Source organism: Tachypleus tridentatus, chromosome 11, assembly GCF_004210375.1.
Source record: "Tachypleus tridentatus isolate NWPU-2018 chromosome 11, ASM421037v1, whole genome shotgun sequence".
NCBI classification, from domain to species: domain Eukaryota; kingdom Metazoa; phylum Arthropoda; class Merostomata; order Xiphosura; family Limulidae; genus Tachypleus; species Tachypleus tridentatus.
The window spans coordinates 73,079,718-73,096,937 of record NC_134835.1 but is presented as its reverse complement, the minus strand read 5'-3'; the positions used below and the strand labels follow the sequence as shown (position 1 = coordinate 73,096,937).

Genomic DNA, 17,220 nt, shown 5'->3' with positions numbered 1-17,220 from the left:
ACTTAAATAAATGTCTTTCTGTTGACTATTTGTTTCATCCAGTGAATAATAAAAATAGAAATCAACCTTAAGATAGCTATGAATAACTGGTACTCCATTTTTCATTTTTTGCTATGTTGTTTTTAATACTTTTCAGAACGTTTGAACATTGATTTTTAATATTTTGTTTATTAGTTTGCATACTAACAATGCATGTATAATATTATAAATATTATAAATTTTTATTATTATTATTATGTATAATATTATAAATACATAAATAGACTCACGTTTTAAACTAAACATAACATCATTTTAAATACAATTTATTGTTACTTCAATCTGTTTTCAAATAAATAAATATATGAGACAATATTGTGTTTTTTTTTTTGTGAGTTATAATTTAGCGTTTAATGCCTGACTTCACTAGATGTCTCCTTTTCTTTTATCAAATATGTTTTTATACCGTATAAATACCGTATGTAAAATACGGTAATAATATTAAAACTAAAGTATTACTCAGATTTATTAAGGTTTTCTTTTATAGTGTTTTTGTTTGTAAAAATTATGCATTTCTTAAGTTGATGAGAAAATATTTTATAGCTACAAAGTAAAATTTCACTTAATATTTTTCTCACTAGGTGTCAGGGATAGCATAATCTCCAGTGGTTTGTTTCGAATTTCGCGCAAAGCTACACGAGAGCTATCTGCGCTAGCCGTCCATAATTTAGCAGCGTAAAACTCTTGGGCTACTCTTTTACCAACGAATAGTGGGATTGACCGTAACTTTATAACGCCTCCGCGGCTGAAAGGGCGAGCATGTTTGGTTTGACGGGGATTTGAACCCTCGGATTACGAGTCGAGTGCCTTAACCACCTGGCTATGACTGGCCCTACTATATCGAGTGAAACGTTAGTTAAATTTATAAATATATATATATATATATACACACTTTGATAGAAGGTTCGAACTGTTAACACCAATAACACACTTTAGTGCTTAAAGAATCCACTTATCAGTAGTGTTCACCCACGAAGATGCGGTGTTTAGGAGGTTGGAGCGGATTCTATTTCTCTTGCTCAAAATGGAAGAAGTGTTCTTGTTTCGGAAGTTGTTGCACATAGTCATCTTACAATGGCAAGTAAGCTTAGTTGAATTCTTATAGTCAACCTCTATCAACAGATCTCATGACATCCGACGAGAAATCGGTTTTATTGAGTTAACGAACCAAATTCTTTATTGCGCAACATGTGTTGCCACTACCGTATTTTTTGTGGGTTTTGGTTTATCATAACTTAGAAACTGTACAAGTTCGGCTACGTTGATAACTAATTTAGATTCTTGTTATCCCAAGAAATTCATATCTCTATCTAGAATCAAGAAAAGCTAGTACCGGAAAGAAAAACGCATTTTCCTGACTTACTGACTAGTTGTTAAATTATTGTCAAATGTAACGGTTAATGTAGTTAATAATTGCTTTTTCATTTTGTTACTGTTTTATTTAGATTAAATTGGTGGTACTAGTTATTACTAAAGTTTTGGAGACCAAGTATATCGTTATTTTTCTGAAAGAGGAGGCTGGATATTTATCAACTTCTTATTAGTAACATAATTTACTTTTTTTATTATCAATACGTCAAGTTGTGGCTTTAGGAGGATTGGGGGACTTTGAAGTTTGTTAACCTTTGTATTAATGACAGTATTTGTCTGTCTTCAGATTCCTGTGTAAAGTGTGGTTTCAGAGGGTAATGTCTGATGTTTCTCGACCTTTGTACTAAGGACATCACCTGGTTTTTTTAAGGACCCCACATTAAGGTGTAGTTTCAGGAAGTGTGCGGTTGTTTGTTTGTTGATCCTTGTAAGTGACATTATTTGCTTGTTTTCAGATCCCTACGTTAAGGTGTGGCTACATCGTGGAGACAAAAAAGTAGAGAAGAAAAAGACACAGGTCCACAGGCAAACCTTAAATCCAGTGTTTAATAACACTTTCCAGTTTATTGTACCATGGGAACATATTCGTGAAACGTACCTATCAGTAGCAGTTATGGACTTTGACACAGTTGGACGGAATGAACTGATAGGGAAGGTGATCCTGTCCTCTCGGAGTGGACCCACAGAATCCAAACACTGGTGTGACATGCTGACCAAAGCCAGGACTGCTGTATCTCAGTGGCATAGGTTGAAAACATTGTGAAGGTTGGCATACCCTACCTTAGGACATAGATTAATTGTTCTCCTTCAAACATTCCAGGGACGTGGTTTCTCACGGAAAACAAAGACATGCTATTATCCATGAAAAAGCCTCTGGATATTGATGACCGTGTTGTAGAATATCTGTTACTTATCTGAAATATTTAAAGTTGGACGTGTGGCTGAACTGTTTTGTGGTTTTACTGTCCATAGTTCTATAATATATCTGGAAATAACAAAAACGTCAACTAAGACCCCAATATTATAGAGTTTACCTGTAATAGCATCTGAGTTCCAGTTTTAGGGCTTTCACGTTTACATTTACATAGCTTTGTGCATTTTATTCGATTTCAGAAAACTTAATTTGTGTGTATGGTTTTATGTATTATGAAGTTTAAATTTGTAGTAAGTGTTTTCTTGTTTAGTCAGTCAATAACCAGAAAGAAAAACAAACATTAAAAATAAAAGAAGTAAGAACTTGTTTATTATAAACGTAAACTTAGATGTTTATGGATATCCACTTGCGGTTCTAAATATATTTAACATGATTTTGAAAGAAAGAAACGAACAAACAACGCTTTCTTAGAAGATATCTATTAATACCAAAGTGTCTTTCAGTATTATTTAGTATTGTATGGTTAAAATCTGTAGGAAAAAGTAACTGTTCGTACTTCTATGATACCTGATAATTAATGTACAGACTCTAGTTCTGCGAACCATTAATTAATAATTAGAATTAAAATGTTTACTTAAATGTTTTCAACAATGACAAAAACATTTAGCAGTGATTTTTTACGTGTACAAGGGAAATTATTGTTTCTTTTACTTTGTTTTAAAAAAAAAGAACAGTATTGTTTTGAGGAGACTTCTGTACAAATGTTTGTATTTCGAAGTATATAATAAAGAATAAAAATGTTAACAGTTTGAACAAGCTATCTGATCACAAAATGTGCAGCAGGTGCAAAAAATGTATTGATTTGGTGATTACTGCATTCACATTTGTGGGTTCGAATACCGTTACCGAACGTGCTTATCTTTTCAGCTGCAAGGGCATTAAGTAGTGAAGGTCAACTCCACTACCCAATGATAAACAGTAACCCAATAGCTGGCATTTGATTGTGTTAATTAGTTATCTTCCCTTTAGTCCATCACTTCTAAGTCACAGATGACTAGCGCAGCTATGCCTCAAGTAACTTCAAGCGAAGTTCTGCAATCAAAGAAACAATAAGTATACTGGTATAAAACACGACATGAAACACAAGGGTTAGTTGTGTACCTTCAACAACGTTCACAACTTTTGTTTTGTTTTTGTTTATGAATTTTGCGCAAAGCTACACAAGGACTGTCTACTCTAGCCATCCCTAATTTAGCAGTGTAAGACTAATGGGAAGTCAGCTAGTCATTACTAGAACCCACCGCCAAATCTTGGGCTACTCTTTTACCAACGAATAGTGGAATTCACCGTCACATTATAACGCCCCCACAGCTGAAAGAGCAAGCGTATTTGGTACAACCGGGATTCTGAACCCGCGACCCTCACATTACGAGTCGAACGCTTTAACCCACCTTGCCATGCCGGGCCTACACAACCTACTTATCTACGCGTTGTAACGGTGGTGATCACAAGTGATTAAATCATTCTTTCTACTGGTTTTGGATTTGGTTTTCGAGAAAAACTCTTTACCGACAGCTCTTTTAGTGATGACTAAAGTCGTTTGATGACAATTAAGAAAAATATTTAAAAAAGTTGTGTGTGTGTGTTTTGGTGGTTTTTGTTTCAGCACAAAACTGGAAAATGTGCTATCTAATCTCCTTGAACCGCGGGAAATCAAATTCCGGATTTTACCATTGTTAGTTTATTAACTCAATTATCCATAGGGAAATATAAATAACTAAATCAATAGTACACTGGCCAAATTCTTAAAGCCATGAACATAAAGAAAAAATATGCCTTTTGCGTTGTTAGACTCGATCACTTATATTAGTAGAACTTCAAAAGATGAAAATAAGAAAAGCGAAAATAAAAATAAAAACGTTTTTAGCATTTAATATGAAAAATGTGAACACTATGAAATTAGCCTAAATACTAGCTGGTCAAAAGTTTAAGACCATACTGAAACGAAGCGTTAATCGGTAAACACGTAAAGAAATTTAGTCATTTGTGTTCAAGCATTAGCATTGTCAACATCTTCCACTGACATCTCCTGTGTTACATTGGGTAAAAACATGGTAAAGGCTGAAAAGTTGACAGAGTTTGAACGTGGCAGAATTGTCGAGCTGCAAAAGCAAGGTCTTTCTCAATGTGCTATCACTGGTGAGATTGGGCGTAGAAAAATTGCTGTTGCAAATCTCTTAAAAGATCCTGAGAGATATGGAATGAGAATTTCAAGTGGTCAGCCCAAGAAAATGTCGCCGGCGTTGAGCAGCAGGATTCGACAGGTTGTCCGTCAAGACACCAGCCGATCGTCGAACCAGATTAAGGCCCATACGGATGGAAAATGCAGCTCAAAAACAATAAGATGGCATCTATGAGAGAAAGGCGTTAAAAATCGTAAACGTTTTTAAAGGCCACGCCTCTTTCCACACCATGAAACAGCTCGGTTAAACTTTGCTGAAAAGCACCAAACATGGGACGTAGAAAAGCGGAATAAGATTTTGTTTTCTGATGAGAAAAAAATTTTACCTGGATGGTCCAGATGGCATAAGGATATCCCACCGGAGACATTTTCTTCACGACACAGTGGAGGAGTTTCAATCATGAACTGGGGTGCTTTCTCCTTTAATGGAATTATGGAGCTTTAGGTTATACAGGGGCGTTAAACAGCAGTTGGCTACATTGGCATGTTAGACAGAGAATCCTTATTGACTGAAGGCCCTCGCTTGTGTGGAAAAGACTGGATCTTTCAGCAGGACAACGCTGCAATCCACAATGCCCGCAGGACAAAGGACTTTTTCATGGTGAATAACGTGATTCTTTTAGACCACCCAGCGTGTTCGCCCGAACTGAACCCCACTGAAAATGTTTGGGGGGTGGATGGCAAGGGAAGTCTATAGAAATGGACGTCAGTTCCGAATAATGTATGATCTTTGTGAAACCATCTTCACTACTTGGAATAACACTCCAGCCAGCCTTCTGCAAACGCTTACATCGACCATGCCAAAGCGAATATTTGCAGTTATTCGCAATGACGGTCGTGCAACTCATTACTGAGACCTCTTGTTTGGCATTTCCTACCCTGTGTAGGACTTCTTTTTCGATATGGTCTTAAACTTTTGACCAGCTAGTATTTCGGTTAATTTCATAGTGTTCATATTTTCCTTATTAAATGCTAAAAAGTTTTTTTATTTTATTTTCCCTTTTCTTATTTTCATCTTCCGAAGCTCTACTTAAATAAGTGTTGAGTCTAACAACACAAAAGGCATATTTTTTCTTTATGTTCATTGGCCTTAAGATTTTGGCCAGCAGTATATATTTAAATTTAAATGCCGTTTCTCTATTGGTTTAAACTCTTAACTAAAATATGTCGTAAGTGAATAACTTTTATGGACACTAAATTTAGCACAAAAAAGAAGCTGAAAACCTAAACCTATTTGATATGTTTGGTTTAAAATATTTAAAAACAACAAAATTGCAGCGAATATTTCTGAACTTTTATTTCATGTGATGTCCGCTGGTCTTCTCTAAACGAAGAAACTACTTGATTTAACAGTACCCGTTTTTGGGATACTGTTGTCTGACCAGATATTGAGTCTTCACAGTCACTCTTATAGCTCAAATCCATATTCAAAGTGAGGAGCTCGTCTTTGCGGTACGCAATGTGAGCCACGAACTCTGGAATTCACGGTCCTGGAACAATAACAGTTCACAAATTACTTTGAAAGTCTAAGATTTGGAGGATGTTTCGGTGCTTATTCATTTTTGATTAAATATTTATTCCATTTTTTTTACCTGGGAAATTTAGACAGGACAGAGCAGTCAGAGATTTAAAATATCTTTCAATAAATTAAACAATATACGATTGTAGAATATTAACTAAAATAAAGAAGATAGTTAACTGTTAGTTAAAGAAATTGTTTCTGATAGAAACTATGGTTATGGGGATGATTTCATTTACTACTAAGGGTTGTACTACTAAGACTGTTGAGCGTATATCTGCACTGTAAAAAAGCTCACTGTTATGTTACAATATAAAGGCTGGTAGCCGAGCTGCCAGGTCTTTGTAAAAATAAGTTAAATAATTTAAAATAATTCATGCTGTTTTTTGTGGAAATTAACTTTTCACATTACTGGAATCTATTCTCAAATAACTGATTTTTAATCTGTATTTACAGTATTCTTACTGTTGTTTAACAAATATTTACAATAACAATGTGTTACAAATGTTTTTAATGCCATTGTAAAAGAAAATACATTTTAAAATTAATGTTTAACGGTCGTAAAATAGTTTTTGCATGTACTTTTAGTGTCTTTTTTCGTAATAATTCTACAACATGTATTTTAAAAGTACAACAATAATTATATATTTTACAGTTTTCTTTTTTTTACCATTCAGTACAGAATCACTTTAAATGGTTTATCCACAGACTTAGGACAGCGATAAATCTACAGACGTACAACGCTTAAATCCGTTTAGCCCAAAGTTGCTTTACTTTAAAACAAACATAGAAAAACAATATATACATACATGAATACAAATATAAATTAATTTATACCGAGCTGCTGCGCGGTCAGGATATGAGTGCTCACGCTTAGTAGAGAGATTGTAACTGTGTATAAAAATAAAGAGTGTGTGTCCTTAAAGCAAAACCACATCAGGCTATCTGCTGAGTCCACCAAGGAGAATCGAACTCCTGATTTTAGGGTTTAAAAATAAATGTTTAAATATCGTACTTCAGGGTTTGTTTAAAGAAATACCGTTTGTTTGTTTTTTACTGTCAAATATTTTTGTAGCCTTTTCATATTGAATTGAGTGTTTTGAATAATGGTTGTATAGATTAAATTTTACAGATAATTTTAGTAAAATTAAATTATATGCTTATTCTTATAGTTATTTTCACGTTATATTAATATGTTCATTATACTTTAAAATACGGTTTTAAACACAGGAATAAAGGTTAATTTTTAGGGTTCTTGAACAAAGCTTAAATTTCAATGTAATCTACATTTATAAAACTTGGTTGTCTGAAAAGAAAACTTAATATTGTAAGATATAATATACATAGGAAAAATAATGATCGATATATTTATATTTTACCCCGTGTGTCTTTAATTACGAAATGTTTGAAGATTTAGTAACTGATACTGGTGATTTCAACAGTAAGCCTTTATCTATATCTCAACTGATAGCAATAATACCGATCATTTATTCGGTACAGTTAATAACAATAACTTAATCGTTTCAACCGATGAAAGATCTACTTAAAACAAAAAGCTATGTCAAATGGAATTTCTAGCAGCTTTCTACTCGTATTACTAAAGTGAACAATGAGCACTCTTACTGAGATTTTGTTATATATTAACTCAAATCGATTGTTTAATTGTCTAAATTAAAGATTTAGAATGAATGTTTCACCTAAAACACTACTTTTAATTTGTTCTTTTCTTTGTTTCAAGTTTTAAAAAATGTTTTGACCAGTACTCGCCAGAAATGAAGCTAATGTAGTCTGATGTACTTGTCACTATAACAGCGACACGCCTTTCTGTTTTCGGTGTACAAAAATGTATAAAAGGCTTTAAATCAAAGGGTGTCTGTAAAGGAATAACCAAGCTGATTTTGTTCTTAGCCATCCTTAGAACGTGACCAGCATAACTGACGTCTTTACGTTCATGCAGTTAGCAAGTGACTGTGTTAGGCTGTTCAAACACACTTTAAGTTGTTAGAAAATGTCTCTACTCTTAATAAAATGAGAAAATAAATCACGACTACTGCTATTTTAACATTCTGTCTTCAGTTCTAACAAGTATTGATGAGAACATTACGATATTTAATTTTCATTATTCTAGTGTAAGTTCCTTACATTGACGAAAACCAAAAATGCATTGGAGAAAATTAACAAAAGTGTGCACATGGATACCAATTTTCAGATTTAATTCAAAAATACGTTGGCCAATTTTTTTGCTCTATAGCTCTTAAGCCCCATAATTCTGCTTTCTGAAAATCTGTAGAAAAAATTTGTTTTCTTATTGTCACTTGCTAAAAGAACAGCATGAGGAAGTTTTCTACCAAATAATCTTTTTTCAACACAAGCATGGGAAGAAAAAAAATATGAGAACTTAAAAAAAAAGTTGAATTGAACCAAGTTTGAGAAACGCCAACAAACAATGGGGAGAAAAATACGAATCATAGAATAGTGGAGAATAAAAATAATTCAAATATAAACACATTAAGAAAACGAATCTGAGAAGATAAATTAAAGTTATTTGTTTCTAAAAGGAGTTGAATTTAATTAACTTCGAAAAATGGCAATAGACAAGTCAGTTAAAAAATTGGCGCTTTGTCGTAGTTATAGAAGTAATTAAGATAATGGAGACGCTTGACTGGTATGCTGAGACCTCTATGAATCATGAGGGGAACTTAAAATACCGCAGACGAGCACGGGTGTTTTAGTAATTTAATAGCTTTTTCTACGACACTCATTCGTTACTTGATTTTTCATACTTATACAAAGACAAGGTAACAGTTACAATAAATATCAAATTCATTTACTTTCCAAGACCATTGCGAATTTCTCTAACTTTAATCATTCAGCTCTGTAAACTTAGATAAGTGGGGTCACTTTTTCAAGACATTTTAACTGGCAGTAAGCATAATTTAAGCATTCAAAAAGTAAATGTAATTATTATAGATAATTAGTGACTCTAGAAGCTATGTATAAAAAATTGCCTGCCATTAAGATATTCTAGTTTTAACGGAGAAAGGTAAATTATAGCTTCTATACAAATAATAACACGTATAAACACGATGTCTAATTTTCAATGAAACATATCAGCTTAGTAATACATAATGAATATTTTTTTCTACTAACAAGTAACCACGCATGTTATTTTAACAGCTGTAGTCATGGCAACTCTCAGTCAAGGATAGGAAGTCGATGTGAAGTAATAAACTCTTAATCCACTTTAGGTTATCTCTTTTCATTTTTCCATCCAGCTGAACGGGGCTTACTTGTATCGTACACTCTCCACATTGCTTTATATAACTTTTTTGCGAATATATATGTTTTATATTTTCGTTTTATTGTAAGTCTCAGCGTACAAGATAAAAGTAATTCGAATTGACGTCCCATCAGTACTTTAATGGCATATCTTATACGAAGAAAGGAAAAAATCACTTATCATAATGTTTGTTGTAACAAAAAGTATATTATAGAGCTAATGTTTTTACTAATTCGGCCCGGCATGGCCAAGCGTGTTAAGGCGTTCGACTCGTAATTCGAGAGTCCCAGGTTCGAATCTCGGTCGCAACAAACATGCTCGGCCTTTCAGCTGTGGGGGCGTTATAATGTTACGGTCAATCCCACTATTTATTGGTAAAAGAGTAGCCCAAGAGTTGACGGTAGATGATAATGACTAGCTGCCTTCCCTTTAGTCTTACGCTGCTAAATTAAGGAAGGCTAGCGCAGACCGCCCTCATGTAGCTTTTCGCGAAATTCAAATTTTACTAATTTAACTGTCGCACAAAATCATCATTATTTCCACTCATTCTTGAGTTGGATGTTTATGTTTACATTATATTCGGAATAAAAACCACGAAGTCGCGTTTTAGATCTGTTCACTTGTTCAGAAATGCTTAAATATTCATAGAATGTGTGTGCAGGATATTCATTTGTGTTTTAAACAGTAAAATAAGATAGAGATGTTATCACATGCAACTTGTTACAGTTATGAAATTGTATAAGATAAAATGTAAAATTATAAATAAACGAGTTTAAATTTAGCATTTAGTTATTGATGCATATTAGTTGTCTGGGTTAACAAAAGAAACTGACTACATTAAATTTTTATCGATATATAAAAAACCACTGGAGAATCTACCCTATATTACTGTGTAATTATGTCATTAGGGTAATGTACTTCTAGCCTGTGCGGTCAGGTCAGAAAGAAGACAACCAGACAAATGTATCCTCCGCCCCAAGGTCTTTGTCCGATTTTAAATAGAATAACAGGACTGATCGTCATTCTTACAAATCATGCAATTATAACTGAAAACGTCCCTCACTGGAACAGCAGTATGTCTGCGCACTGTAAAGTTAGAATCCGGATTTCGATACCCGTAGTAGACAGAGCACAGATGGTCCATTGTGTAGCTTTGTGCTTAACTTCAAACAAACTAAAAGCGCAGAGCGTATTCAGTAACATTACGGTGTAGACCTAGAACCTTCGGGACGTTGCCCTTCAACTTAACAAATATACCAGTCATTTGGTTATCAGTGGATCTCATCAACAGATAAATGAATTTTTGTGAAAGAGCAATATTAAAATGCTCACATTAAACTTTGGTGCCAGTCTACATTTTAGTACCAAGAGTGAAAGATTTCTGAAACGATGTTTTATTTAAAAAGTCTAGATTTTAGAGCTTATATATAATAAATATTCTCTCTCACGGATGTTACTGTTTCTCATATCATGTTTCTAATTAAACATGGAGGTATGTTAGTGTTCCTCAGAACATATTTCTTATTAATTAGGATGTTTTTCCTGTGATGTGATGTTTCTGTTCCTCATGGTCCGACATGGCCAGGTGGTTAAGGCACTCGACTCTCCCTGTTACACTAAACATGCTCGCTATTTCAGCCGTGGGGGCGTTATAATGTGACGTTTAATCCCACTATTCGTTGGCAAAAGAGTAGCCCAAGAGTTGGTGATGGATGGTGATGACTAGCTGCCTCCCTTCTAGTCTTACACTGCTAAATTAGGGACGGCTAGCACAGATAGCCCTCGTGTAGCCTCCCGCAAAATTCAAACCAAATCTTTTTCTCATATTGTGCATTTAATTAATTAGGATTTTTTTATACATGAATGCTGATTTGTTTCTTTCATGAAATGGAAAGCTTTCATATATTGTTGGACAATTGTTCTTTACATCATGTTTTAATAAAAACATGTTTTTGTTTCACTGAACAAGAATGTCAGTGTTCCTCGCATGACGTCTCTAACTAAGTATGGTATTTTTCACTTTGTCGATAGATTTGTGTTTGCAAAGTTGCAAGTATTTAGGACGATTGTTCAGACACACACACTGATTGGCTGTGGCAGATAGAGGGGAGGGGTCAATGTCGTCATAATTCCACAAAGTGGAACACCTATAGAGACACTTTTTACAAGCCTTTCATGTGGCTTCTTGTCAAATTCTTTGTGAAAATTTAGATACACTAAATATACACCCATACCATCATTTACCTAATCAGTAACTTTCAAAAAAAGTCAAATGATCTGTAAGACAAGTTTTTCCTTAGAAAAACCACGTTGACTATCCAATAAGATTCTAATCTTTGTTAAAGCATCTTTTATCAGGCTTTCCAAAACGTTTTTCACAACTGATGTAAGACTAAAGGACCTATAATTATTGGGGCAAAATTTATTACTTCGCTTGAAAAGAGGAATGGCATTAGTTAACTTCAAAACCCTTTGGTACTTGCTCTTTAATCATGGACTGACAGAAACAACAGGTGGCTCACATATTCAATCTTTAAACTTCTTCAAAACCGTTGGAAAAATAGTATCTGGCCCAGGAACCTTATCATGTTTTAGCTTTCCCATTTTTCCTTAACCATCGCAGAACTACTGTAGTCTTCTTGCTTATTCTCGTTTCTATCTTCCAAATCTTAAAGATGTGGATTACTGTTTAAATCTTTGTTTGTAAAACTGAAGAAAAATGATAATTTAATAACCCACCCTTCTCGTAATCATTAGACACAGTCTTTCTTTATAATCCCTCAAGAGTCTTACTTCCATGTTCACACTTTATTTACACTTAATGTATTTAAAGGAATTCTTACTGCTAATTCTTACATATTCAGTAAACCTTTTCTTATTAATGTCTTAGTTTCCTTTACTTATCTTCTACAAACTACTAAATCTTCTGCCATGCCAGTCAGTTTAACTCTCTTGTGCTTTTCTTTTATATTCAGCAAAGCACTGAACTGAAGAAAGCAATAATCATTTGCACCCAGATATTACCCATTTTCCAAGTCTGAAGTTAACAATAAATAATGTACATAATGTCTATTTTTGAAGCAATTAAGAACAAAATAATCTGTAAAATATCTTTACAAAATATTTCAGTTTTGTTGCTTCTTACAACAGAAGATAGAGTTTACAAGAAAAGACGATTTTTTTATATTGTATAAATATATCAGGTTTGCTGTTTATTATTACAAAGTATACTCTACATGCAAAGTAAATTGTATGTCACTGAATTTATCTGTTCTTCTTCAGAAAACTAAAGGTACGTTTCTAACATTCTCAAATTTTGAGAGTAAATTATTGACCATTTCTTTATCTATGTTACTAATGTAAGAGAAAAGAGGCACCCCACTTGTGACAGCAAATTAGCAAGATATTTTCTGTTTTCGTGTGAAACTCAAATATTTTTAGTTTAAAATAACTATTCTTTACAAATACAACTTATCAAGATATATGCATAGTCTATCTTCTCCAGGGTGTATTTATTTAGATGTGTAAAAAATATCAGTATTACTCATCTTACAGTATGGGGTGTGTTTATCAAATTTATTCAAGGACAAATTCCTCTGACCGCTCTATAACCTAAAGTGCCAAGATGAAATTAACTTTCGTATACGCATAGTACACAATTCTTGTATGCTTTCTACTTTATTAGACTCTCCTATTGGCCTTTGTTCATATTGTTGTCAATTACTTCAGCTTGATATTCAACTTCTTTTAATGTTATGTTGTATTTGAATGTAATGAAAACAAGAGCTAACATATTTCATCTTATATTTATAATATTACAGAACACTGACTGTAACTGTAATAAGTACATTCGTCTCACAAAGATATTCAGAATTTCTTTGAGAATGTATTAAATACTGCTATGTTACATCATTCTCTCATTGAAACAGTAAGTACCGTGAATACCACAGTGAATGTTTTAAATATATACTTATAAATTCTGTGAACTCACGATAAAATGTATGGTCTATAAGTAAAAATATATCTATTCTTTTACATGAAATCAGTTTATAACAAGTGTTCATATAAAATCATGTAAAGTGATTTGATGTCTCCAAAGGCCATGCTTATTATAATTTAGTATTATTCCTACTGTATAAAATAATAATAGAGTTTTAATTTTCAATCTTAAATGTAAAAAAAAAAAAATGTTATAAGAGCTAAAAAACTTAGTAAAGTTCATTGTGTTAACAGACATAAGATGAAGTCGTAACACATATTAACACACTGCTCTCTCTTACATTACAGTCATGAAAATCTCGTTCTTATACTAACAAGCCAGCGGTGTCTAGTAGAGATGCGATGAATGGTACACACCCTTGAAGTAGCTTAGCGATCATTAATAAAAAAACATTCTTTTGTTGGTAAATAGGTGTGCAACGTCAATCTTCTTGCCACTGTAATATCTTTTTCTGTTGGTGAAAAGAAGAAAAATCGGAGTCCTGTGTTTGATGGTAATCTCATGATCTCATTCCGATACTATCTGTAAAATGCAGGCACGTTTCTCTCGTTCAGGGTCCTCAGTTAGAAGTGAGCTTGGAAGCGGTGTGAGACCAACCAAGAAACGACAGCTAGCTAGCTTAAGCGAGGTGTGAAAATATCAACTCAGAGTTAATTTGCACATAGTGAACCTGGATTTTCGATAAAATATTCAGCTCTAGACCTGATATAAGAATCAGTATTGTCTATAAGTTTGTAAAACTGTTGTGTATAAATTATTATTTGTAATATCCATTATTATAAATTGTATTGTTTTTTATGTAGTAAAATATATTTGTGTTAAAAACGAAAATTGTTTCTATCAATCTTGTTGGTAAACATCATAAATTTCATACATATCGATATTCAATTCTAAATTAAAATTAAAATTTTCAGCTCTTTGAAATCGTAATACACAACGTACGTTATGTAACAAATCGGATACTCGTTCTTGATAAATTATAATATGTAAGAGCATTAAATTAACAAACAAATTCAGTGAATAGATTAAACGTTTTGATATGTAATCATTATTGTACATACTTATTAAAAGTATTTATGAAGAAAAGTTACATAATTTATTTTTAAGTTAATCGAACATCATAACAGTATGGCTGGTCGAAAAAAAGTATTTTTAGCAAGATAACTAAGACCAGAAGATTATCAATTAGTGATGTTTTTCAGCTTAGTTCCAACAGATACTTCAAAAGATCCGACCTGACTAGCTAGCCAAGAAGGAGATTTTTTTTAATTAAAGCGAACATCAAAGAACGAGATTATATATATTTTCCTTACGCCACGTTCTGAAGATTTTCACTTCAGTACATAATATCAGACATATATAGTGAAAGAAGAGTACAGAAAAACATAGTTTCATAACTCGTGAATAGCAGTTCAGTGCATGTTGATTACAAAAAAAATGGATCAAGGCGAATATATAACTTGGCACTTGTTGTTGGAATATTAAAATTACTTATATCAAAATATGAATTTATTAATATTTTATTTCATTCAAAATTTGTTATTTCTGTCATTTCTGTGGAGTATTAGAGCAAAATATAAAGCGTGTTAGACGGTTATGCTTTAAAATATAAAAAGTATTCTATATAATTGACATATCAAACATATTACGTGATTATCGTTAATATATTAAAACATATTTTAGATTATAATTTTGAACATATTAAGCATGATTGAATAGCTATATTTAACACAACATTGCATGTATTAAATTATTGTGCTTGAAATATATTAAAACAGGTTTTAGATTTTGGGTTGGTTTGTTTTGAATTTCGCGCATATCTACACAAGGGTTATCTGCGCTAGCCGTCCTTAATGTAGCTGTGTAAAACTGGAGGGAAGGCACCTAGTCATCACCACCCACCGCCAACTCTTGGGCTACTCTTTTACCAATGAATAGTAGGATTAACTGTCACATTATATTTCCCCCACGACTGAAAGGGCGACGGGGTTTGATGCGACGGGGATTCGAACCCGTGACCCTCGGATTACGAGTAGAGTGCCTCAACCACCTGGCCATGCCGGGGCCAGGTTTGGAAAGTAATGTTTAACATATTAAAATGTGTGTATGACGATTAAATTTAACGTATGAAAACATATGTTATATGGTTGTGCTTTATTATTTGATAATACTCTTATCTAACTTATACACATTTTAAGTTGTATAAATATATCCAAGGCGCTCATTTATATTGGTAAGAGCAATCTGCACAAAAAAACACAAATTGTAATGTAATTCAATATATTATATTTACGACTAATTGAATATCCAGTAATTTTATTAAATTAAACGTTGTACATATATTATGCTTGACCTAAGTTCCTACAATTATATATATACTAAAGTAAAGCTCGTCAAAAATTACGAGAAACCACGGGAATATTTTAGTTCCTTGTTTTTGAATTTCGTGTAAAGCTACTTTAGGGCTATTTATGTTTGCTCTTTCTAATTTATTAGTAAAAGACTAGAGAGAATGCAGCTAGCCATCATCACACACCGCTAACTCTTGAGCTACTCTTTTACCAACGAACTTTGAGATTGGCCATCAAATTATAATGTTCTCATGGTTAAAAGGGCAAGCATGAATGTTTAGAGCTCTAACCACCTGACGATGCCAGACTCCACTGAAGGCAAAATTATTCTGTATAAAACTTACAATACACAAAGAAAAAATATATATATATACATATATAACATTTTCTTTCTCAGAAAGATATTCACTATAACTGAGCAAACATGTTACCTATTTTGAATAAATTATTAAAACACATCATTATCATATGAATTCATTGATACCTTCTCTTCTTCTGAGGAAAAGTCGTTCTATTACCTAAGATAATTGATATATTCAGTCTGTTTTAACAAAGACTTTGCCATAATAATTCCCAAGCACAGATTTGCGCTAATTTTTAACTATTTTTCACAGGCGTTGATAGAATGTCTTCGGTCATGGGAGACCTCAATTTTCCTGTTCTGATCCTACTTACCTGCCCTCCAGTGGTACAGCGACATATCTTCGAACTCTTACTGCTAAAAAACGGGTTTCGATATCCATGGTGGGCAGAGCACAGATAGCCCATTCTGTAGCTTTGTGCATAAGTCCAAACAAAGCAAACCTACTTACCTTGACATCATAATGATGTGGATGATGTAGTGTCACATGTCTGATCTGGTTCTGGAAAATCCCTTCTTAATAGGCTTTCCTGTAGCCGAAAAAGTACCGAAATTTGAGAGGTATTTACGCCGACGTTAATAATTAAATTCAACTAAAATGAGTATATATAATCAAGGGAGGAAGTATTATAGTACAAAAAGCGGTTTTGATTTCGTGTAACCCACGAAATTTGGAGAAATCGATCATGAACAACTGACTGATTGATCGATACTTAGTTTTTATGTATGATGGTGGTGCTTGTTTGTTTGGACAATTAAGCATAGCTACTAGAGCACTATTTGGATTATAGCCATCCCTAGATTTGAAGTGATAGAACTGAGGGATGAAACCTAGTAAAACTACTTACCATTGACTTTTGGGCTTCTATTTTAACAAAGAAAAGAGGAATTGAGATTCAAATAACAATAATTTTGCAAACCACAATGTTTAATATTATTAAGATTTATAAAGCGTTGTGGTAAAGTTGTGTGATTATCCAGTTAATATACATCAAATCAACGCTTAATCAATCTTTGAAAACGTAAATCAAGGGAACAAATAAGCTTATTAACATCATCCAACCAAAATAGTTAAATATCTTGTTAAAGTAACATTTAAATGTAAAACACATATTTTATTCACTGAGCTAGTGACGATTTATAGATTTTAACAAGCAGCTTGTGAAGGATATAGCATACACTC

At 33.1% G+C, this 17,220-nt stretch overlaps 2 protein-coding genes across 7 annotated transcripts in view; one reads left to right on the top strand and one right to left on the bottom strand.

Moving 5' to 3' along the window:
* The window catches only part of LOC143232455 (synaptotagmin-7-like), a 92,803-nt gene extending 89,771 nt beyond the window's left edge, over window positions 1-3,032 (top strand). For all 6 annotated transcript variants that reach the window (XM_076467931.1, XM_076467934.1, XM_076467929.1 and 3 more), the window contains one exon: window positions 1,866-3,032. In XM_076467931.1, the coding sequence (XP_076324046.1) occupies window positions 1,866-2,173 (308 nt within the window). In that variant the 3' untranslated portion in view covers window positions 2,174-3,032. The remainder of the gene's footprint in view (window positions 1-1,865) is intronic.
* Window positions 3,033-5,810: 2,778 nt separating this feature from the next.
* Window positions 5,811-17,220, bottom strand: part of LOC143231526 (toxin Tbo-IT2-like) — a 30,383-nt gene continuing 18,973 nt past the window's right edge. The window contains exon 4 of the mRNA XM_076466048.1: window positions 5,811-6,016. Coding sequence (XP_076322163.1) covers window positions 5,935-6,016 — 82 coding nt within the window. The 3' untranslated portion in view covers window positions 5,811-5,934. The remainder of the gene's footprint in view (window positions 6,017-17,220) is intronic.